Source organism: Pristis pectinata, chromosome 2 (assembly GCF_009764475.1).
Source record: "Pristis pectinata isolate sPriPec2 chromosome 2, sPriPec2.1.pri, whole genome shotgun sequence".
Lineage (NCBI taxonomy): Eukaryota > Metazoa > Chordata > Chondrichthyes > Rhinopristiformes > Pristidae > Pristis > Pristis pectinata.
The window spans coordinates 86,040,697-86,066,201 of NC_067406.1; the positions used below are offsets into that span (position 1 = coordinate 86,040,697).

The 25,505-nt window shown below is 40.7% G+C and overlaps 1 protein-coding gene across 1 annotated transcript in view; it reads right to left on the reverse strand.

Annotated features, from left to right (window-relative positions):
* Positions 1-25,505, reverse strand: part of ptpn13 (protein tyrosine phosphatase non-receptor type 13) — a 210,003-nt gene that overhangs the window by 83,400 nt on the left and 101,098 nt on the right. The window contains 6 exon segments of the mRNA XM_052039324.1: positions 3,402-3,511; positions 5,896-6,328; positions 7,630-7,792; positions 8,821-9,003; positions 13,066-13,218; positions 17,612-17,750. Coding sequence (XP_051895284.1) covers positions 3,402-3,511; positions 5,896-6,328; positions 7,630-7,792; positions 8,821-9,003; positions 13,066-13,218; positions 17,612-17,750 — 1,181 coding nt within the window.

The window sequence follows — 25,505 nt, forward strand, 5'->3', positions numbered from 1 at the left end:
CACCCATGAAAGAAAAAAACATAATGGTTAAAAAGAGAACAAAGAGTGGACTTTCTATTGGGACTATATGCAACCCACATGGCACGGTACCTCAATTTTCATGCAATTGACTTGTCACTAAAAGATTAGGCAAATATCAGGAAATATAAAGGAATCTGGGTCACCAGTAATTGCAAAACAGAAGTCAGCTTGTCACCACTAAACTTGTAGTTACTTTCCCCTTTTAAAATTCCTTTGGATGGTTATAGGGAATTATATTGTAGTCTCAGTGGTACTAATTCTTTGAGCTTGTCAAATCAAATCAGTCACTTCAAGCAACTTATATATTTTTTTCTAGCTGCAAGGGTTAGGTCTCCGACTAGACTTTTTGTGAGAATGGCTGTAATGTTACAATAATTCTAGGTGTCATAAAGATTCTGAAGGAGGTTGTCAGTAACAATTTTCCACGTATATCAAATAGCTATGAAACATAATTACCAACATCTGTCACTGCTTATCATGCAGCATGTTTTCCAAGTTAGAGTTCTAAGTTACAAAAGGAGATTTGCAGAGATGAAGCCATAGGAATTAAAGTTTGAGAGATGACATGATGGCTGGATAAAATTATGTGGAGAATCGTGGGGGGGCTTCTTGTATTTACTTACTATTTAGTCCCTGCAGGTGGATCCAAGTCTTTAAGATGCTGAAGAACATGAATGATGTAGGTAGAGGTGAACTGAAGGACTGGAGTATTGTCTAAGAGCAGCCAGACACAAACTGAATTGTGAAGATTGAGGTACAAGAGGCTGCAGATGCTGGAAATCTGGAGTAACTCAAAAAAACTGGAGAAACTCAACGGGTCATGGATGGAAATGGACAGTCGATGTTTTGGGTCAAAACCCTTCATGTGGACTTTTCATCAGGAATTTTGATGCCACCTGGATATTCTATAAGTTCACTTAACATGACTAAAGACCAGGGAATATCTATTCTCTCTGGGGATTAAAAGTTGATCTGTTTCTTACGACAAGAGGGACAACACATGGTCTGAAGAAAAAGAAAAATTCATAGGCAAAAAGGTCCAATTTCATTTTGTTCTTTAGGTTAAATCAATCTTAAAGTCTGCACTATTATTGGGCAAAAATAACAGGTACTTGGAACTGACTTAAAAAGCACCAATTTTCATTTCAGTATTTATTCAAGTCATAGTCCTTACTCTTGCAATGCAAAGACATCCAAGATACACCAGGATGTTACTGCATTGTTTGCTGTTTCATATATCGGAATGGCCAGAACCAATAGTCCTGATGGGAACTGCCAGGCTCAGCTGTGTTAACTTCAGTAAGCCTTGGGCTTGCATACATGTGAAGAAGTCGGCACTTTTGGTCTGACAGATAGTACTGCACCTATTTCTATGTTCTATTGCTGATCTCCATTTGAAGTTCAAAGACAGAACCTAGTCTTGTTGGGATTCCCCAACACTACAGTGGTGAACTACAAGTCAGACCTGGAATAGGACCTGGGATCACACTGATGTCAATGGGGATTTCAGGCCTGTAGATTAGAAGAGGAAGACGTCTTTTTGTTTGACGTTTTTAATTATTTCCAAGTGATTTTGTGATTGCTTGCAGCTGTGACACTGGTCTCCAACCTTAATGTCTGTCAAGGCTGCCACTGGTATTCTGGGGCAGGGCCTCTGCGGAACGTCAGCTGAGGGTTTGTCACCTGCCAAACCTGGCAAAGAGACAGCATGACCTACTTGGATCCCAGGTAAGTGCAGGTGTGAATAGATTGTGGGCTGCAATTCCAAGTGGTAGACCAAGTGCAGCATGATCTGGCCTATCACATTATCTGTGTTAATCAAGTAGTTTACTGTTAGACATTGATTTGCTGTTGAGTAAGCATTAACTGAAAATATGTTATTAATAACACAAGACTACTACAGACTTTAGAAACCCAAGTTTTTTTCAAAAGCAAAATTTAGGAGATTCTGAGACCGTAAGTAAAAGTAGAAAATGCTGGAAATACTCAGCAGTTTAGGCAGCATCTGTGAAGAGAGACACAACATTGACATTTCAGGTTGATGACCTATCATCAGAACTGGGAAAAGTCAAAAATGAAACAAGTTTTAAGTTGTGGAGAATGGAGGCAGGGTACAGTGGTATACTGGTTAACGTACTGGACTCTCAGTCAGAGTCCTGGATGATTGATCCAGAGATAGAAGTTCAAATCCCACTGTGGTAGTTGGGGAATTTAAATTCCAGTAATTAAAATTTTGTCACTATAACCCTGAAACCATTGGATTGTTGTTAAAAGCCCATTTAGTTCACTAATGCCCTTGAGGGAAGGAAATCTGCCATCCTTACCAAGTCTGGTAAGGAGCAGTTGACTCTTGACTGCCTCCTCAATTTGGAGCAATTAGGGAATGGACAATTAATGTTGGCTTTCCAAGAATACATAAAAAAAAGAGAACAACATCTGTGCCAGGGTGAAGACCAGGAAAAACTGAATGATACAAGTGGTGGTGATGCTGACTGAAAGAGAGAGGTAAATGCATATCTAGGGGAGGTGAAAAGAGGAGACAAATGAACATGAAATATCAGAACAGGAGAAAGAAAAAAATGAATACTAGAAATGTGAGGTACAAGATTAGAAAGCTTGATTATCTAAAATCATTGAATACAGTATTGAATCCTTAAGTCTATAATGTGCCACATCAAAAGCTGTGGTTCTTGCCTTGAGCTCCATTGGAATACATAAGACTAGGAGTGAACAGTGGCACAGAGAAATAATGTGAGCGGCAACTGTGAACCGAACAGATGCCAGAGTCATATAGCATGGAAACAGGTCCTTCAACTCACTGAGTGCAAGCTACCCATTAAACACCCTTTTACACTAACCCTACACGAATCCCATTTTATTATCTGCATGTTCCCATCAGCTCCGCCAGATTCTACCACCAACCTACACGAGGGACAATTTACAATGGCCAATTAACTTCCTAATTTACACACCTTTGGGATGTGGGAGGAAACCAGAGCATCCAATGGAAACCAAAAGATCACAGAGATAATGAGCAAACTCCACACAGGCAGCACCAGATGTCAGGATTGAACCTGGGTTACCAGACAATAAGGCAGCAGCTCTACTAGTTGCACTACTGTGTTGCCCCAAATGGAGACTGTTTTGTTTGTTTTACAGACTTGGAATGAGTATTAATACTGTTTTAACAACTGTATCAATGAAGGAAAAATTGACTATATATTCATTTTGCAGGAAGAAATTTATTAGGAGTTAAGGGGTTAGGGGAGTGAGGGGGAGTAGAGCACGGTCCTTAAATGTGAATCCCTGAACTTTACTCTAGGTACTATTGTGTAAGTGTAAACCCATTTGGTACTTATATCAAATATTTAGCGTCTAACCTATGGCATTTGCCTGAACAGAGTCTTCAGCAGATGACGAATCGGGTGCAGGAATTCTTCGGGCAGGGCTTCGGTGTAAGGCAGCCTGAGACTTCTTTGGACAGGTGATACTTGAACAAAATAATAAAGGCGATAAAATGGAAGAAAAATGAATGAAAGACAAAATATTTTCCAGTAAAATTTAAAACACAAAAATTAAATCAAACAAATTTTCCTTTACATATATCAGTTTCTATAATATCTAGTTCCTTAAGTGGATTGAGTAATAAAAACAAACCAATAGCCATATGACAAACAACAAAATATTTTAATTGGAGATTTTCAGAGAAATCACTAATTAATTTATCTGCACATTTTAAAACAAAATATTGATCCTGTTTCCTTATGATTTCTATAAAAGGCAACATGATAAACTAGTTTTTGTTTCCATGTGATGCCATCATTTGCTTTAATTGAGGAAATTGAGAAAAAGAATGCACATTCTTTAATGACACTAATTGGTCTATACTTATTTGCCTAAATCTCAAAGCAACTAAGGAAGAGTAATATCCAACCTCAACAGTCGCATCTAGATCCAGAGAAGAAATATTTTTTAAAAAATCAACTAACTTACATCATTAAATACAAAATGATCTCTTATCTCAGGTGTTTATTTTTATGAAGTGCCATGAGATGCAAGTTTCCTGCATTAATCTTACTGGGCTGAAGGGAGCTGCCAATTCTAAAGGGAATAGAGTCAAAGTCATACAGCACAGAAACATGCTCTTCGTCCCAAGTCTTTACTGACTAACAAACACCTATTTTCACTGATCCCATTTTATTCTGCCCACATTCCTATCAACTCTCCCCAGATTCCAACACTCAACTACTCACTAGAGGCAACTTGTAGTGGCCAATTAACCTATATATTTGGAAGGAAACCCACATGATCACAGGGAAATGTGCCAACTCGATATAAACAATACCAGATATTAGTGCGAACCTGGGTGGTTGCTGGAACTGCTCTCCTACTGTACCACTCAATGGCCAGCCATTAATTGCTCAAACCCCAGTACGTTTAGCTTGCACATGGGCACAGACCTCTGGAACTGGAGTCAGATGCTGCCACACTTGATTATCCACTCCATGAGTTACTGATGGCAAGGTCTAAATGCATTGCATTTGGTTCTCAACTTTACACCATGATGGCTGATGTAGGAACAACTATTGTATGCATTTGCGCTAAGTGTTGTTGAGATCTTGAGTTAATTCATTTTATTTTTATGTAATTATTTGTTAGTATTTTTATGTGTTTCTAATCTTTTATGTAAAATTTTAATAGATAGATTTAAATAATGAAAACAATCCAAAAGCATTTTTAAAAATAAATCATCTAACAACCAGCAGCATTTAAACACTGCTCAGAAAACATTTGACAACTGGTGAACTGACAAAGGCCTGTGAGATGTTCTAGGGATGAGCTTCTGTAGTCGGGGTGCTGAGGCCCAGTTGCTGCTGATGCCTAGGTATGCCTTGCCTTCAAATTACAGGGTTAGAAGGTTCACAACGAATTAACTTACACACTTATGCAAGTAAATGATAGGGCCCTAGGGAATGTTGATGAACAGAGGGACATTGGGCTACAAGTCCATAGATCCCTGAAAGTGGCAACACAGGTGGATAAGGTGGTGAAGAAGGCACATAGGATGTTTGCCTTCATCAGTCGTTGCACAGAATATTTGAGCTGAGCCGTCATGTTACAACTTTATAAAATGTTGATTAGGCCACTCTTGGATTACAGTGTGCAGTTCTGTTTGCCACACTGCAGGAAGGATGTGACTGCGCTGGAGAGGGTGCAGAGGTGATTCACCAGGATGTTGCCTGAACTGGAGCATTTCACTTAGAAGCTGAAACTAGATAGGCTGGGTTTGTTTTCCCTGGAGCAGAGGAGGCTGAGGGGTGACCTGGTAGAGGTAGATAAAATTATGAGGTGAACAAATGTGGTTCATCGTAAAAATCCACTCTCTCCATGATGGGGATGTCTAAGAGGAGCATAGGTTGAAGGTAAGAGGGTTAGAGAGGATCTGAGGTGGGATTTTTCCCCCTCACATGGCGGGTGGTTGAAGTCTGGAATGCACTACATGATTATGTGGTAGATGCAGATACTCTCACTACATTTAAGCAGCACTAGGCATAGAGGGTACAGACTTAATGCAGGTAAATGGGATTGATGTAGATGGGTATAATGGTCAGGATGGAAATGGTGGGCTGACAGACCTGTTTTTGTGTTGTATGAATCTATGACTAATACTGGAATGGGAGAGCACAGCAGAGGGGAAAGGGCCACTTTGTGTGGAGTTGAACCCATTTTATAAATAGAGTTTCCCATTTTGTTGGCAAAGATGATGATGTGACGAGAGCACCTTCAGCCCCAGTGCCTTGCTTTGGCACAGCAGTTCCTAACACCACAGACCACTTCTCATCTAAAGCCATTCCTTATGTAAAAAAAACACACCTGCTTTTGATCCACTGTTCACTTTCTGCCACAGACTCTGTGTCTGAGCGGGGGTGTGAATGTTTCATTTTGAGTTCAGTCGCTCCTTCCAACAGATTTGATGAATGAATGAACTGGCTGCTTAAAATGGGTGTACTTCTCCGTTTTGAGTCAGAAACTTGACGAAGGTCGTAGTGAGATTTACTGAGAACGGGAGGGTATTGATCCCACAGAGTTCTATACACCTTATCTTTTGAGATGCTATGCAAAGGTTGATTCAAAGCTGCCTCTGACCTGGACATGCGTTTCAAGAGTTCAGATCGTGTAAGCTGTGATTGATCAGTTATTTTGCTGTATGCACTGACAGCAAGACTAGAACTACTATTCACCCTGCCCATATTGAATAAACCTGCTGAGTCTCTACTGTAGTTCAGATTGCTGACAGATAAACTTTCTGGAAAAAAAGAGAAAAGTGAATTCAGTAGCATATCGGGCAGAAAATACAAAAGCCTGAAAGCATGTACCACCAGGTTCAAGGACAGCTTCTATCCTGCTGTTATAAGACTATTGAATAGTCCCTTAGTACAATAAGATGGGCTCTTAACCTCACAATCTACCTCATTATGGCCTTGCGCCTTACTGTCTGTGTGCACTGCACTTTCTCTGTAACTGCAAAGCTTTGTTCTGCATTCTGTTATTATTTTCCCTTGTAGTACCTCATGAACTATTGTACCGAAATGATCTGTATAGATGGCATGCAAAACAAAATTTTTCACTTAACCTCGGTACATGTGACAATAATAAACCAATTTACCAATTTCTCTACCCAATCTCTTTTGTCATACACATCTTGTCAAATCTTTCCAGCTGCATACTATTCCCAACCTCTTAATAATGAGAAAACATAGCAGACAGTGATAGCATTTCCATCTTTATTTTACTCATTATGGGAAAGGCTTTCTCTCCCAGAGTGACATTGAAAGTTTAACATATGGGGAATTGCAAACACAAACATACTTCTTAATTGTTAGTGGGGCTGTGAACTTAAGCCTTGAAGGATCTGTACTGTCACCACCATTACCGTTTGCAATATTTAACTAAACTGGCAAATATGGAATAAAACAAACTTATTACTCAACTAGTTTTGTAAATTGCAATTCCAATGGCCATCTTTGGCTACCTCCCCATTTTGCCACCTTTTGCTAAATTGATAAGCAACTGTGCAACCATTGCTACCAGACTATATCTCTATTTAACTCATAATATCACAACCACACTCATATTATTTCTGAAAAGATTAAACAACAACATACAGAGACTTGAAAACATTTTACCTGAACCTGTAAACTTTAGTGTAGCACTGGTGAAAAACGGAGCAATTGAATTTGTGTATCTCAATGTTATTTTAATCATGATAAATAACTCATTTACTTTTCTGATAATCCACTACATGTTCTTTTCCATCACTCTTCACTGCCTTTTGCACCAGGTAGAGGGATTTTAAAATACTAGAGTACTGTATACTCCACATTAAAGGTGTCTGTATTATAATCAGTGGCATGGTATCAGCAGTAATCTCATTTAAAATGGTACTGACAAACAGGAAGTTAAATAGAGAAACAAGGGGAATATTTTAATCATGTAACATTTTCTTTCCAATTCTTAATCATATGATTGAAAAAGTTAGGAAAATACTTATTTTCACACCAAAAGGCTCAACAGAGCACAAGAAATGAAAAATAGTTGCACCCATACCAATTTCATCCATGTTTTGACTGTTCTTCCGTGCCCTCATCTGCAGTTGAAATTTGTGCTGAGATGAGACTAAATGCAAGAGATATTGACAGGTCTTGCTGCTATCTGTATGAAACAGATGTTTAATGCCATCTGAAGTGTTTTGTAATGTGATCTTCTTTCTCTGCATAAATGAGGAAGACAATATTGGGTTTGGAATGGAGCAGAAATTGGTAGAATATTTCAGTACCTCAACACAATGAAAACTTTATTTGCATTCTAATATAAAACATTTATCCAAAAGAAATGAAATCACAATCAACACTACACAATTTTGTTCACTTATAACTTAATAGGTAACTTTAATGAACAACTTAAATCAGATAATTTTACAATTGCTCTATTCCCTATCAACTAAAAAAGAACAAGCACTAATGCCTGCTTCCAAATCAATCCAAGTCATGTTGAGAAAGTTATTTGTTTTCAAATGACTGAAGCACAACTAGAAAAAAAATGTCAAAGTAAGAGAAATTTGTAGATAAATCAATTAACATTTTTTGGCTGAAGAAATAACAGGGAAAGCATTAGGACTGCAAAATTCTTCAGTGTTCAGTGAACTTAGTTTAAAAGAGTGGGGTACCGGGTTGATTTGAGGGTTACAACTGTTGCTTCAGCTCTGAAATCAACTTCAATCCAAAACAGATTCTGGAAATGAAGTTCTTCATTCTCCTTTCCTTCATTAGAGAGCTGAATGAAAGTACCAATCCCTCCATTACATCAAACTGAACTTAATCTAGGTAAGACTTAAACAATCTAAGAAATCAAAAGGCAAATTCTTCTATAAATAATAACTGCAATATTTTAATCTTTCACTTTTTCCCACTCATTATTTTTGTAGAAATGTCTTTTTGCAAATGTGCAAAATACATCTTTGATGTAGTTTATTTTGTCCAATTGCTTTCAATCTTCATTAAAAAGGTTTTCAACATCAATATCTGATAGAACACCATGAGCATGTAAAATGTGTAAAATAATAAACCAGAGACACAAAAGACTGCAGATGCTGGCATCTGGAGCAAACAACAAACTGGTGGAGGAACTCAGGCTGTGTCAGACAGCATCTGTTGATGTTTCAGGTTGAGACCTTTCATCAGGAATAATAAACCAGCCTTAGCTGCTGTAAATGATACATCAGAGCTGAAGTACACTTACATTGAAGGAGATTTTTTTTGTATCTCTCCATGGAAACCGAAGGATTTCTGTTCTTGCCCCATTTTGTATCATATAAACAATTACACCTTTAGAACAAATGCCTAGATTTATTCCAGTTTGAGATTTCTTTTCTGGTAGAACCCGATAGAACAGCACTCCGTACTCAGGCAGTTTCTGACATACCTGAAAGTCATGTTAAAAAAACAAAGTCACATATAAATAAGCACATGTTCAAAAGGACTTAAAGAAAAAAAATACACTGAGGTCCAATGTTATACACAACAGTTCGGGAATGCTAATGAAAATTTAGATTCAGCTCCATAAAAACATTATCATTAGCCGATTGGTGGCAATAGGCCAAATGCATGAATATAACATTTTATCACAGTGATCTCTCAGTAATTGATGTCATCTCCACTGGATTTTCGAAAATCTTCTTCTTAGACAGTCCCTCAGGATTGAGAATGTCTTGCTTCCGCTATACTTCTGTCGATTCTGAGATGATTAATGGGCTTTTTGGGGTCTGCAGACTCTGCCACAGATGGGGCAAGCAGAGACTGATGAGATGAATGGGTGGGGTGTTTGGGATGTCACTTGCTCTTTTTACTGTTTGCACCTATCCTCCACATGTTCCTGAAGAGACTAGAAATGCTTGATGTCTTGGAACATAGAACAGTATAGCCAAGGAGCAGACCCTATGGCCCATGATATCAATGTCAATCCAACCCTTCCACATGCACATGGTCTATATCTCTCCATTCCCGAGCTGCTCATGTGCCTGTCTAAATGCATCTTAAATGTTGTGATTGTTTCTGCTTCTGCCACTTCCCCTGGCAGCATGTTCCAGGCACCTACCACTCTCAGTGTAACAAAAACTTGTCTCATAAATTTCTTTTAAAGATTCCCCCTCTCATCTTAAAGTTCAGCCTTAGAAGCATAGAACCATAAAGCACAAAACAGGCCCTTCGGCCCACCATGTTGTGCCGTCCATCAAACCACCCTCACACTATCTAACCCTTCTAGCATTTGGCATTTCCACACTGGGAAAAAGACTGACTATCTACCTGCTCCAGAGAAAACAATCCAAGTTTGTTCAACCTCTCCTTATGGCTAATACTTCCTAATCCAGGCAACATCCTGGTGAACCTCTTCTGCACACTCTTCAAAGTCTCCACATCCTTCCTATACTGCACACAGAATTTCAAAAGTGGATTAACCATAGTTTCATACAATTGTAACTCGACTTCCCAACTTTTATATTCAATACCCCAAGCGATGAAGGCAAGCATGCTGTACACCTTCTTTACCACCTCACCTACTTCTGTTGCCATTTTCAGGGAGCTACAGACTTGCGCCCCAAGATCCCTCTGTACATCAATGCTTCTAAGGGTCCTGCCATTTACTGTATACTTTCCTCCTGCATTTGACCTCCTAAAGTGCAACACCTTACACTTGTCTAGATTAAACTAATTCATTTAAATGACTTAAAAGCACATTGCTTACTGCAGCAGTTTCCACTGCAGTTTTCAGGTGTGAAAGGCAAAAGATCAGTTTGCACTAAAATGGACATTTTTTTGGTCTAATTATGTTCTTCCTTGTAAAAATTGTGTTTAATTTATGTTTTTTCTTATGAATGCTGCTCATCTGATGCTCTGTGCCTGTGATGCTGCTGCAAGTAAGTTTTTCATTGCACCTGTGCACACATGTACTTGTGCATATGACAATAAACTCGACTTTGACTAAACTTCATCTGCGATTTCTCCGCCCACATTTTCAGGTGGTCTATATGCTGCTGAATCCTTTGACAGCCTTCCTCACTATCCACAACTCTGCCATTTATTATGTCATCTGCAAGCTTGCTAATCAGCCCACCTATATATAAATAGCATATATAATATGCTATATATAGATTCACATGCACACACACACACACACACACACAAAAAACAGAGGTCCCAGCACTGATCCTTGCAGAACACCACTGCTCACAGGCAGTTTTGAATCCAACCTACCAAGTCTCTATGGATCCATGTGTCTTAATCTTCTGGATCAGCCTATCAGGAGGGATCTTGTCGAAAGCTTTACTACAGTCCATATATACAACATTAACTGCCCTGCCCTCATCAATTATCTTTGCCATCTCCTCAAAAAACTCAATCAAATTTGTAAGACACAACTTCCCATGCAAAAAGCCATAATGACTATCCCTAATAAGTCTATGCTTTACCAGAGGGGAGTAGATTCTATCCCTAAGAACCTTCTCCAATAATTTCCCTACCATTGAATGTAAGGCTCAATGGCCTATAATTTCCTGGTTTGTCGTTATTGCTCTTCTTAAAACAGAGGAACAACAATGGCTATTCTCCAGCCCTCTAGGACCTTGCCTGTGACCAAAGAGAATATGAAGATCTCTGTCAAGGCTCCAGAAATTTCCTCTCTTGCTGAATCTTTGGTGTGACCACCTCCCTGAAACTACTATCTATGAACTCATCTCTGCCACCTGTATGCTCCGGAGTGAGTCCAACTGCTGCTTCAACCAATCCATGCAGTCTGACAGCAACTGCAACTGGACATACTTCCTGCAGACATAGCCTTCTCAGATTATTTTCCATCAGTTTAGCAGATCTTGATGCAGGGATTTCCATTACTCAGTGAGGATTTTGCACTTTCTCAATTAAATTTTGAGGAAAACATTACAGCATTTTCTCTGACCTCCCAGAAGACATTTGCTGTGATGGAATTTAGAGCAGTATGAAGTTTTCAGGAATCTGGTGCTTGGTGTGGGAGTGGTTGAGATCACAGCCTGAATGCTAGGGACACCAGCCTGGCAGAAGACAGCAGTTTGCCCATCCCGCCAATGTATTTGAAGGATTCTGTGGAGCCACCGTTGATGGTACCTGTTCCAGACTTTGAATGTCTACTGTAGGTGCTCTTTCTTTCAAGCACGCCATCAGGAGAGCAGGGATCACTGCTGCCTGGCAAACCATGCAGTTGATGCCAGTTTTGTTTTAGAACACTTTTGCTCAGATGGCTGATAGCCATTCTGGTGCACCAGAGGCATTAGTGGAGTTCACTATTAACATCCGTCTTGATGAGGGGTGGTTCCCAAAGTATGAGAAGTTACCTTGGTTAATATGGATCTCATTTTAGAACTTGATTGTTGGGATCAGTGTTGTGTGGTGGGACAAGTTGGTGAAGGACCTTTAACATCCACATGTTTAGGGTAAGGCCCATCCTGTTATAAGCTTCACTGATGAAATCAACAGTCTGGAACTCAACCGCCATGCGTGCAATTAATGGATGACTATCACAATGTTCACCAACACATAGGAAACAAAGAAATGCACATGCCTCAAGAATCCATTCCTACCAATGCTTCTTCAAACTGCTGTGCAACATGTACTTTCATTTACATGTGGTGCTTACAGTGACTGCTTTAACTGTAACTCTAAACAACTGACAGTGTAATAAAGAGAAAATTCAGAGGAATACCTTAGAGACAGCATTGATGGTACCTATTCTGGACTTTGAATGTCTGCAGTAGTGGTCCTTCTTTTCAGCACACCATCAATTTAATGGTGTGCAGTTCTCTGCAAATGTACACCTCAAAGATCTTTGTACTTATTCAATTGTGTTCGCTTACCATGAAGTACTTCAAAGTAGTTTGTTATACTATTCCTTAAACAACTATTTCTAAGGTTAGAAAGGCATAATGCAATCGGGAGTTCTTTCGTAATATAGTTAGGTACTCAAATCTCATTGGCCAGAGAACAGCATACACACAAGAATTCAGTTTTCACTATTAACCAACTGCAGAAATGCACATTAACACTTCAATTTCACCTTCAGAACCCACTTAACAAGTCTCTAAATGTAGCAATCTGGCACAAAAATAACATTTTCACCTTCTGACTGCCTTACTGTTGACTGCTCTAATATATGCATTTAACAACATAATTGAAGAGTAACATGCACCTTTTACCAATTGAACTAATAATCTGATTTTACTAAAGTTAAAGAGTTTCAAAACTGAACACAGCTTTTTCCCTTTGTGCAAGTTATCATCAGCACAACCTCATGAAAAGGTCAAAGATTATTTCACTATCTAATTGAAATGGTCCAAATTTTAGGGGTGAATGACATAAGCATTCAAATAATATCTTACTCTAACCATGATCAACAAAAATAAAAATGCTGCTCTCCACTCCAATGCTTCCCCACATTTTCCATGTTAGAATGGATCACCTTAAGAAACTCAAGCTCAGATTCTGCTTCGGTGGCTCCACAATATGTGATGTGTAACTTAGGCAGTTCTTCCTTCATGTAAGACTGATCCAAGGACTCCATCACTCCAACTGGCAAATAATGCTCGAGCCGGAAATAACTTCTCCCGTGAATCTGAAAAGATGCAATTTAATACTTTCAAGACAAAATATAGTTTGGAACAATTTTATTTCGGGGATGAGGAATGGATACACTTTCTCACTCAACTGAAGCTTTCAGAAGTTTTCAAACTTTTATCCAAATATTAGTACATTTGTACAGATACTCTCTCAAATTTAAAAAAGACAGCACTCGTTACTGAACCAACACTGTTGTTAATACTGGTGCACATCACAAAAAATAAAACTACAGAAATGCAATCAGCAGATCAGGCAGTATCTCTAGAAAGAGCTTCAGATGGATAGATCACAGTGGATGCGAGATGGAAAATCAAATGTCAGGCAACTTGAAGCTCAGGTTTACCCCTGAAAACTGAATTTAGGTGCTCCACAAAGCAGTCACACAATCTGCATTTGGATGCCCTATTGCAGAGGAGACCATATTGTGAAAACCAAATGTTATTCAGTACATTAGAGGAAGTGAATATAAATTGCTGCTTCACCCAGAAGGAACATTTGGGTAGGAAGAGAAGAGGTAAAAGGACAGGTATTGCATTTTCTGCAGTTGCTGTGAGAAGGTGAGTGATTGATGGAGATGGAAGAGTAAGACAGGGGTCCCGAGTAGGTTTGAAATAAAGATTGCTCCACACATCCCACAAAAAAGCAGCCTTTAAAAATTCACTCATATGGAATTTATGTGAAATAAATAAATAAATAAACAGACAAGATAGGTATACAGAGAACTGAACTAGTTTACCAAGGTCAACGATCGCAGGCTGCCAGTTCATAGTGCGAGGCCACTTAAGAGATTTGCTTTGTAAACTGGCAAGGCAATCTCTCCTGTTGATACTTGTATGACAATACTTTATCAAACAATGCAACATCATTTCTAGGTAATAAAACAACCCTTTCTCTTCAGCCCACAATACTATCAGTATACACCACGCAGCTGCAGGGGCATTAGAGAAAAACTTCCTGTAGGAATGCACCTCCCCTTATAACATGGGATTCAATGGGGAAAAATGTTCACATTACAGAAAATCATGATACAGATGTTTTTCTGGGAATGCAACTCCTCCATAGCACAGGGGCACACTGTACCGCCTTTCAATCTGAAGAAAATCCCAACTACTCTCTATTTTCCATTTGTCAATTAATTTCTTTTCCAGATTGGTACTGTCCAATTGATCCTATAGGCTTCAATTTTGCTAAGTAACAAGTCTAATATGTTGTATCTTGCCAAATACCTTTTGGGGGAAAAAAAATCATACACAGAACATCAACCAAGCTACCTCCATCAAAGAATTCAATTGGAACATAATGGACCTTTAACAAATCTATGCTGTGTTTTCTTTTTCCCACTATGGATTTTAGACTGATTATTGTGTAGTTGCCAGGTTTTGCCCATTTCCCCTTTTTAATCTGTGCTGGAGTATCTACAACATTCCAGTCCTCTGACAGTACCCTGATGCTTTTGCTGGATTGTTGTAGATGAAGCCTCTATAAGTTTCACTTTTGCTTGCCACTGTAAATTAGAATATAGCCCATCTAGACCAGGCAACTTTTCTACTTTGAGGACTACCAACATTTTAAGTACGCGCCACCATTTTTTTTCTTGAGTACCCCATTTTTATTTACTTGTATTCTTTCCAAAACTGCTACTACCAACTTTTTTACTGATACATTAGTGTCCTCATATTGAGTGAATACAAGCAAAATTCCAGTTTAGTAGCTCAGTTATACAGTGTTTAAAATCTGTGAAGTGCCATGTTCTTCCTTTGTCTATCCGGATAAATTATAGGCTCATTTATAAGTAGGCTACCAATCTATTCTCATACCGCCTCTTTTACCCACTTATATTCTTTCTAAATTCAGCTTGATTATCTTGTCGGAGACACAAGAGACTGCAGATGCTGGAATCTGGAGCAAAACACAAACTGCTTTAGGAGGTCAGTGGGTCAAGAGGCATCTGTGGAGACAAAGGGATTGTTCACATTTCAGGGTGATATCTTCCACCTGGACTGGAAGTGTACAGGGAAGACAGTCAGTATAGAGGCAAGGTGAGGGGGGTGGTGAAACGGGGGCTGTAGGTGATAGGTGGAACAAGGTGAGGTGGGAGATGATGGACAGATGGAACCTGGTGGGGGAGGAGCAATGGGGAAATTTAGGAGGCAGAGGCTGGAGGGCGAGAGGTGGAAACACAAGGAAAAAACATGGGCTCCATCTGCCCATCATGGAAACATATCATTAGCCACACGGTTGTCATTTTTGTCTCATTTTAATTTTTAAAAGGAGATAAATTGGATAGTCAACTCTGGAAGGTCATGGGGACAGCCACATGGGAGCTACACCAGACTTTGTTTCCAAGTCAGTGTTTACTGATTCACTAATTATGACACAGGTGACCCATGCTGAGACCAATCCTTCTGCCAGCAGAGCATTCCCATCAGTCCCATTTCCCTTCCTTCCAAGTTATTCCCTCTCACATGTGCCCATCAACTTCCCTTTGATTCTTTTGCCACCTACCCACATTAAGGGGTGATTTACAGTCACCAATTAATCCACTAATACATCTTTGGGATGTGGGAGGAAACCAGTGCACACAGCAGAAACTGACAGAGTCATGGGGAGAATGTACAAACTCTGCAAAGACACCACCCAAGGTCAGGATCGAACCAGGGTCCCTGGAGCTGTGAGACAGCAGTGCTACCTTTCACTTGGAATAAATCTCTGAAATGAGTGCAGCCACTTCAATATAATTTACACGCAGTCAACAGCACCCTGACCCATGGAGAAGCTCACAATCCTTGCAATGCTGCACAGTCACTCTACCTGCTGCTTTCTAGCAAAGGCAGAGGAAATATATTCTAGTTTCTTAGAACACAGAAAGTAATTCCCCTATTATGCAAAAGTGGAAGACAAATTGCAAGACATTGAAATTATCCCCAACTCCAGGAGCCTGGTACATGAAACCTGACGACCTCAGTGACCTTTACAGTTTCTGGCAAAGTTGCATTGGTCTGAGGTGGCAGCTCTGGTTGCACCAGTAGAATCTTGCAACAAGGACATCCTTATTGACGTGTAGGCTGCTCACATACAGTCCTTTCCCAAGGCTGACATGGTAGAATTTCCACCTGAACTCCTGGATATATGTGGTATCCTACCAAAAACCCTTTACTCCTCCTCCTCCCTCTTCTGGTGCCATTCTTAATGCTGCTTTTAAAATACTCAACTGTCAATTTACTGCTGCATTTCTCTCTAAGACTTGATTTCATTTCCCCATTTATGATATTGACCTGGATTTTTCTATATTAATAATAGTAATCTGTTAGTATTCCCTATTATTTCTTGCTAAAACCAACTTCCACTGTTCTGCAGCCGCTCTTTGCTTGGCTGGTAGCTGGTGTTAAGCCGTCACAGTGGTGATGTTTACAATATTCAGCTAATCACTAGGTCTGCTACCAGCGCCACTATATGCTGTAGCTCTGCTTCCAAGCCCTTCAGCTAGGATATATTCTTTCATTACATTAATGCTCTGCTCCATCACATTCTGTGGAGCAGCAAGTTTGCTGTTTGAACATTGCCCACATGTGAGAGGGTGTTGGGTTGCAGCCAAGGGCAATTTCATCCACACATTTGCAGTTAAAGTTCTCTCAGTGAATGCTACCCCTCCGCTCGCTGTGTTGTTGGGCTCTTCACAGATAGAACCCTCACATAAATTGATTAACTGCTGTAATATGATGAACAGGCTAATTACCCACTTATATCAAAATGAACACAAAGGAAGGACAAGGTTTAACTTGCTCAATCAAGCAAATTTTGCTGAATAACCTCCCTGGCTTTGAAAAATTCTCTGAAAAACATAGCATGTGCAATTTTAAATTGAAAAATTAAATTATGTTTTTCCCTATTTGAATTTTACCTCAATCCCATGCAACTCCAGTCTTTATTTTGATTTCCTATTTCTACTTCCTGCTTTGCTGTCTGTCTGGGTTTTTCAATTTGATTGACACAGATTACCTGTAGAGATACCCACATTCACAGGCCGCTTTTATGCGGGTGAGCGTCGTTTTCTCACGACTGACCCAAAAAGTCTAGGTCATTTAAGCAGTTTTTAATTTGTAATGATAGATTTAGTAAAGTCACCTAAAGGGAACATATTGTTGTACTTCTTTCAATTTTACTCTGCATTGTAGTGAACAAAGTCTGACATTGTGCATGCTGTAAACCTGACTTTCCACTCAGTCCCTTCAGCTTCTCCACAGGCGAGTTTGGTTAATATATACCTGTTCAAATCTGCAAAGCCAAGAGTTAGGAATGAGCAAAAATATAGCAAAGAGAAAATATTACAAGATGAAGACTTCATCTGTTGCTTATTCAGAACCACAGAGCAGTAAGTGGAGGTGTACCTCTGGTTGGTAGTCCCCAAATTCAGATTGAAGAGCCAATGAAGCAAGAAGCAAGGCTGTTTCATTGTTGCAATGCAACCTCTCCTCTAATATATCCCTTCGCAACTGCAAATAGTACTGATGTCTGGTCAGTGTGTGCCTTTACAGAAAAAAAAGAGAACCCCAATGTGACATACATCTTGAAACAAGAAATGAATAATGTTAATATAAAATACTTCTCTCTTGCACTTCATTGCACAATTAAGAGCAGCAGGATTTAGGTGTACAGCAGGATAAGCACACTATTCTCAGGGAAATAGGTTCTGAAACTCTCCAAGAGGATGAAAATACCCCCACTTTGATAGCTGTAAGGGATCTGTAAAAACTAATTTAGGCAGTCTTCATTTTAATTCCTACCTATGCACAAAGCAGCTATAATTTAGAACTATGTGGCACAAAATGGTACACAAACTATCCACGTCTCAAATATGGTCAAAGAGACTGAATGACTATAATGATCAAGTGGTTCAAAGAGATGGAATGTTGCCCTTTCATTTCAGAGTCTGATTCCATCCCAGACACATGAGAATGCAAGGCTTGCTTTCTATTGAACTCAAGGTCTCAATTGAAATGTATTTAGTCATTCTTGAACTATGTCCTATTGAATGAAATTTCACAGTCAAAAATGATTGACATTCAGCAGCCTCAAACAGGGAGACCGCCAGGAATGCTAGTGAGATATATTGAAAAAAAATGAAATAAAATCTGAAAATGCTGGAAACATTCAGCAGGTCAGGCAACATCAATGGAAAGAGAAATAGAGTTAACATTTCAAATTGAAGACTTCGTCAGAACTGGGAAAGGTAGTATTGAGTTGCAGAGAAGGTGGTGGGAGGGATGGTTAGGACAAAGGGAATATAAAGGGCGTATAGCATGCTTGCTTTCATGGTCGGGGCTTTGAATATGAGAATAAGGAGGTCATGCTGCAGCTATATAAAACTTTGGTTAGGTGGCCCTTGGAGTATTGCGTGCAATTCTGGCTGCCCCATTACAGGAAGGATGTGGAGGCTTTGGAATGGGTGCAGAAAAAGTTTACCAGGATTAGAGGGTTTGAGCTATAAAGGAGAGTTTAGACAAACTTGGGTTGTTTCCTCTGGAGCTTTGGAGGCTTAGGGGACCTGATAAAAGTTTATAAAATTATGAGAGGCATAGACAATCTGTCTCTTTTCCTAGGGTAGGAATGTCAAGTACTACAGCACATGCATTTAAGGTGAGGGGGGGAAACTTAAAGGAGATGTGCAGGACAAGTTTTTTTAAATTTTTACACAGAGAGTGGTTGGTGCCTGGAACAGGTTGCTGGGGTAGTGGTGGAAGCAGATATGATGGTGGCATTTAAGAGGCTGTTAGACAGACACATGAATACAGAATCATAGAACAATACAGAATGGATACAGGCCCTTTGGCCCAACCAGTTCATGCCGACCACGTTGTCCACCCAGCTAGTCTCAATTTCCTGTGTTTGACCCATATCCCTCTAAGCCCTGTCCCTCCATGTACCATTCCAAATGCTTCTTAAATGATACTACTGTACCTGCCTCAACCAAATCCTCTGGCAGCTCATTCTGTGTGAAAAAGTTGCCGTTCAGGTCCTTTTTAAGTCTTTCCCCTCTCACCCTAAACCTATGCTCCCTAGTTTTGGACTCCCCTACCCTGGGGAAAAGACTGTTACCATCCACCTTATCTGTGCATCTCTTAATTTTAAACACCTCTATAAGGTTGCTTCTACGTTCCAAGGAATAAAGGTCTAGCCTGGACAACCTCTTCCTATAACTCAGGTCCTCGAGTCCTGGTAACATCCTCGTAAATCTTTTCTGCACTCTTTCCAGTTTACCCACGTCCTTCCTATAAGAGGTTGATCAAAACTATACATAGTACTCCAAGTGTGGCCTCACCAACAACTTATACAACTGCAACATAATGTTCCAACTCCTATACTCAATGTCCTGACTGATGAAGGAAAGCATGCTAAGTGGCTTTTTCACCACCCTTATTCCTGTGATGCCGCTTTCAACGAACTATGCACTTGTATTCCTAGGTCCCTCTGTTCCATTACACTCCCTAGTGCCCTACCATTCATACTGTAAGTCCTACGCTGGTTTGACTTTCCAAAATGCATCACCTCACACTTATCTGCATTGAAATCCACTTGCCACTCCTCGGCCCACTTCCCTAACTGATCAAGATCCCCCTGTAATCTACGAAAATGCTTCTTCACTATCAACAACACCTCCTAATTTTGTGTCATCTGCAAACTACTGATCAAGCCTTGTGCCTTCGCATCCAAATCATTTATATAAATAACGAATACCAAGGGTCCTAACATCGATCCCTGCAGCACACCACTAGTCATGGGCCTCCATTCTGAGAAACAACCTTCAGCCACCACCCTTTACTTCCTACCTCCGAGCTAATCTTGAATCCTCCTACCTAGCTCTCACTGGATTCCATGGGACCCAACCTTCCGGACCAGCCTACCATGCAGGACCTTATCGAAGGCCTTGGTAAAGTCCAAATAGACAACGTCCGCTACCCTCCCCTCATCTACTTTTTTGGTTATCTCTTCAATAAAAACTCTAAAAGATTCATCAGACATGACTTCTCATGCATAAAGCCATGTGGAATCCTTCTAATCAGACTCTGTCTATCCAAATGCTGGTAGATCCTGTCCCTCAGAATTCCCTCCAGTAACTTCCCCACTACTGATGTCAGGCTGACTGACCTGTCGTTCCCAGGCATGTCCTTGCAACCCTTAAAGAACAGAACGACATTAGCCACCTTTCAGTCTTCGGGAACTTCACCAGTGGCCAATGATGAAGCAAATATCTCTGCAAAGGCCTCCTCAGTTTCTTCTCTAGCTTCCCACAAAGTCAGAAGATGCACTCGATCAGGCCCTGGGGATTTATCCACCTTAATGCACTGTAAGGCTGCAAATACTCCTCCCTGGTTATATGAATATTCTCCAAAACATCACCACATAAGGGAAAATCTCTTGAGCAATCATGATTTTCTCCTCAGTAAACATGGAGGAGAAATATTTGTTAAAAATCCCACTCATTTCCTGTGGCTCAAAACATAGGCGGCCCTACTGATCTCTATGGGGACCTACTCTCTCCCTAGCCTACCTTTTACTCTTTATACAGATATAGAACCTCTTGGGATTTTCTTTAACCTTACTGGCCAGATCCATCTCATACCCTCTCTCTGCCCTCCTCTGATTTCCCTCAAGTGTATTCTTAATCTTTTTATAGTCATCAAGGGATTCAGTAATCCCCGACCTCCTAAACCCAATGCATGCTTCCTTCTTTATCTTGACCAGAGCCTCAATATCTCTTGTCAGCTGGGGTTCCCTAAACTTGCCAGGTTTACCCTTCATCCTAACAGGAACATGCTGCCTCTGGACCCTTGATGTCTTGAATATGCAGAGAATGGAAAGATATGGATCATATACAGGCAGAAGAGATTTAATTTAATTCGGCATCATGTTCACCACCGACATCATGGGCCAAAGGGCCTGTTCCTGAGCTGTACTGTTCCATGTTCTATCTGCGATAGGGTGAGGTTAAGGTTTCATGGTGATGAGCTGCCCAGTCAAAGGGGTTAATGGAGCTAGTTAGGAAGTGTTTATGGTTCTGTATCTGTGTTATATGCTGCTAATAGCAGGCTGTGGGACATGCCCAGCATGTCATGGTGTACTAACAGTGAGAGAAAAACTGAACCAATATCACAGGTGGATGATTTACAGCAAAAAAGGCCAGTTCTGACACAGAGAGAGAAAGCAAGTTACCTAAAGTTGCAGAATTCTGAACTTAGTCGGGACAGCTGGAAGATCATGAAAGATGAAATGTTCTTCCTCAGGCTTGTGCTGGACCTCATGCACAAAGCCAGAGACAGAATGGTCCGAGTGGGAGCGGGTTGGAGAGCTACAGTAGCAGGCAACTGGGAGCAGAGGGCCGATTCTATGGAATGAATGTCGATGCTCCGCCGAGGGATCACCCCCCAAAACTACACTTGGTTTCTTTGATGGAGAGGAGATAGCACTGTGAACACTGAAAGCAGCACACTACGTTGGATGAATTGCTGCTTCACCTGCATGGACTGTTTGGGTCCCTGATGGTGGGAAGAGAAGAGCTGAAAGGACAGGTGCTGCATCTCATGTGGTTTGAAAAAAAACACATACAGTGCTTTGATATATTGCTGGGAATGGAGCAGAGCAAAGAAATGGTTCTGTATCCAACCTTGTCATATCCAGTTTGAGTGTACCAAAAATAAGAATGCATTTAATTCTTCTGCCTTTAATACCCCTACATCTAGATGAGAGCATTCAGCAAATTTAAAGAAAAATACAGAGACTAAATACTGTGATTTAATCTTTTTGGGAGGGTGGGATCTGGAGGATAACGGTAGGAGTGGGCTGCTTTCTTACAAGTTGTAATGCCATCTAATTCATGGAACCCGATTTCCTTTTGAAGGTGTCCAGACTTACAGACTGTTGGTGTTACACTAATTTCAGTGAACAGCAGGGGGTGCAAGGAACCAAGGATCATTCACAGAATACCACACCAGAAATGCTGCACTCTCTCATGGAGAGCGCATGGGAAGAGTCGGAGAAAAGATACCTTGTGCTTAATGGAGCTTCTTCATCTATTTTTAAGAATATATTCAGATCCAATATACATTGTACCTACAACTGGAGGAGGACCAATATCCTGCCAGGCAGATTTGCTAGTGCTACTTGGGTGGGTTTAAACTAGATTGGGATCCCAATCATCAGGGAGGCAAATGAGAGGTTGGAAAGTGATTCAAAAGTCAGTGACAGCAAGCTGAATAGGCATGACAGGCAGGAGAATGGCAGGGAGCAAGGAAGCCTATTGGATTAAATTGCATTTATTTCAATGCAAGAGGTCTGGCAGGTAAGGCAGATGAACTTGCTTGAATAGTTGTGTGGAACTGGAACATGGCTAAGGGAGGGACAGGACTGGCAGCTTAATGTTCTGGGGTAGAGGTGCTTTAGGTGGGATAGAGGCAGAGGAAAGAGAGGAGGGGGAGTTGCACTTTTAATTAAGGGGAATGTCACAGCAGTGGTCAGAGATGAAATTACTGAAGGATCTTTCAGTGAGGCTTTATTGGTGGAGCTGCGAAATAAGTAGGGGACAATCACACTGTTGGGATCGTACGTACTACCTGCCCCCAAATAGTCAATGGAAATTAGAAGAACAGGTATGCAGGGAGATTGTGCAGAGTTGCAAGAATAATAGAGTTGTCATAGTAGGGGATTTTAAACTTTCCTAACATAGACTGGGACTGCCATACTGTTAAGGGCTTAGATGGGGTGGAATTTGTTAAGTGTGTTCAGGAAACTTTCCTTGGGCAATATTTGGAGGGCCCTTCTAGGGAGAGGGCAAAGCTTGACCCACTCTTGGGTAATAGGGTAGGGCAGGTGACTGAAATGACAGTGGGGGAGCACTTTGGGGCCAGTGACCATAGTTCTGTTAGTTTTAAAATAGTTATGGAAAAGGACAGAACTGGTCTACAGGTTCAAGTTCTAGACTGGGTCAAGGCGAATTTTGATAGTATGAGACAGGAGCTTGCAAAAGTTGATTGGAGTAGGTTGTTTGCAGGCAAAAGAATCACAGAGAAGCGAAAGGCTTTCAAAGATGAGATAGTGAGAGCCTAATGTCTGCATGTTCCTGTTAGAGAGAAGGGCAAGGCTGGTAGGAGTAGGGAACCCTGGATGACGAGGGATATTGAGGCCCTGGCCAAGAAAAGGAGGCATGGGTCAGGTACAGGCAGCTGGGATCAGGCAAATCCTGAAGGAGTATAGGGGACACAGGAGTGTACTCAAGAAGGAAATCAGGAGGGCAAAAAGGGGGCATGAGATAACTTTGGCAGAGAAGATTAAGGAAAATCCAAACAGATTTTGTGTCTATTAAGGGAAAAAGAGTAATAGGGAGAGAATAGGGCCCCTCAAAGACCAAAGGGGACACCTTTGTGTGGAGCCACAGGAGGTGGGAAAGGTCCTTAAATGAATATTTCTCCTCTGTTTTTACTATGGAGAAAGACATGAAGACTTCAGAACTGGGGAAAGTAAATACCGAGGTTTTAGGGATAGCCTGCATTACAATAGAGAAGGTGCAGGATGTCTTAAGGTATGAAGGTAGACAAGTCTCCAGGGCCTGACCAGGTATATCCATGAACACTGTGGGAGGCTGGAAGAGAAATTGCAGGAGCCCTGGTTGAAATATTTGCATCATCGTTAGCCATGGGTGAGGTGCTGGTAGACTGGAGGGTAGCAAATGTTGTGCCTTTACTTAAGAAGGGAAGAAAAGAAAAACCTGGGAACTATAGGCCAATAAATCTAACATCTGTGGTAGGTAAGTTACTGGAAAGCATTCTAAGGGATAAGGTATACGTACATCTGGCTGGACAGACAGGGGTTGATTAAGGTTAGTCAGCATGGCTTTGTGCATGAGAAATCATGTCTTATGACCTTCATTGAGCTTTTTGATGATGTGACCAAGAAGATTGATGAGGGCAGGGCGGTAGACATGGTTTATATCAACTTCAGTAAAGCCTTTGATAAGGTTCCACATGGTAGGCTGCTCTGGAAGGTTAAATCACATGGAATCCAGGGAGGGCTGGCTAATTGGATACACAATTGACTTGATGGTAGAAAGCAGAGGGTGATGGTAGAAGGTTGTTTCTCGGGCTGGAGGCCTGTGACTAGTGGTGTGCCTCAGGGGTCGGCGCTGGGCCCATTGTTGTTTGTCATCTATATCAACGATTTGGATGAGAATGTACAAGGCATGGTTAGTAAGTTTGCAGATGACACTAAAACAGGTGGTATAGTGGACAATGAAGAAGGTTATCAAGAATTACAGGGGGATCTTGATCAGCTGAGTCAGTGGGCTGAGGAATGGCAAATGGAGTTTGATCCAGATTAGTGCAAGTGTTGCATTTTGGAAAGTCAAATCCAGGTAGGATTTTCACAGTGAACGGCAAGGCCCTGGGTAGTGTTGTAGAACAGAGGGATCTTGGAGTACACGGTTCACTGAAAATGGAGTAACAGGTAGACAGGGTGGTCAGGGCGGCTTTTAGCATGCTGGCCTTCATAAGGCAGGGCATTGAATATATAAAGGTTGGGAGGTCATGGTGCGGTAGTACAGTACAATGGTGAGGCGGCACATGGAGTATCATGTTCAGTTTTGGTCGCCCTGCTATAGGAAAGATGCTATTAAACTGGAGAGAGTGCAGAAAAGATTTACAAGAATACTGCCAGTACTTGAGGGACTGAGTTATAGGGACAGGTTGGACAGGCTAGGACTTTATTCCTTAGAGTGTAGGAGACAGAGGTGATCTTATAGAGGTGTATAAAATCATGAAGCACATAGATAGGGTGAATGCACTCAGTCTTTTCCCCCAAAGTTGGGGAATCAAGAACTAGAGGACATAGGTTTAAGGTGAGAGAGGAAAGATTTAATAGGAACTTGAGAGGCAACTTTTTTTTTACAGAAAAGGTGGTATCTGTGTTGAATCAGCTGCCAGAGGAAGTGGTTGACGTAATTACAATAACAACTTTTAAAAGACAGTTGAACAGATACATGGATTGGAAAGGTTTAGAAGGTTATGGGCCAAACATTGGCAAATGGGACTAGCTTGGATGGGGCATCTTGGTTGGCATGGACCAGTTGGGCCAAAGGGCCTGTTTCTGTGCTGTATGACTCTATGACTATGAGGAACTGAAAACAATCAATATATGACAAACAAAAACAGTCAAAATACATAAAAGTGACAAAAAAATTAATGTTATAATGTCTGAAATTCAAAGTTTTATATTTTCTTCACAAAAAATAAGTAA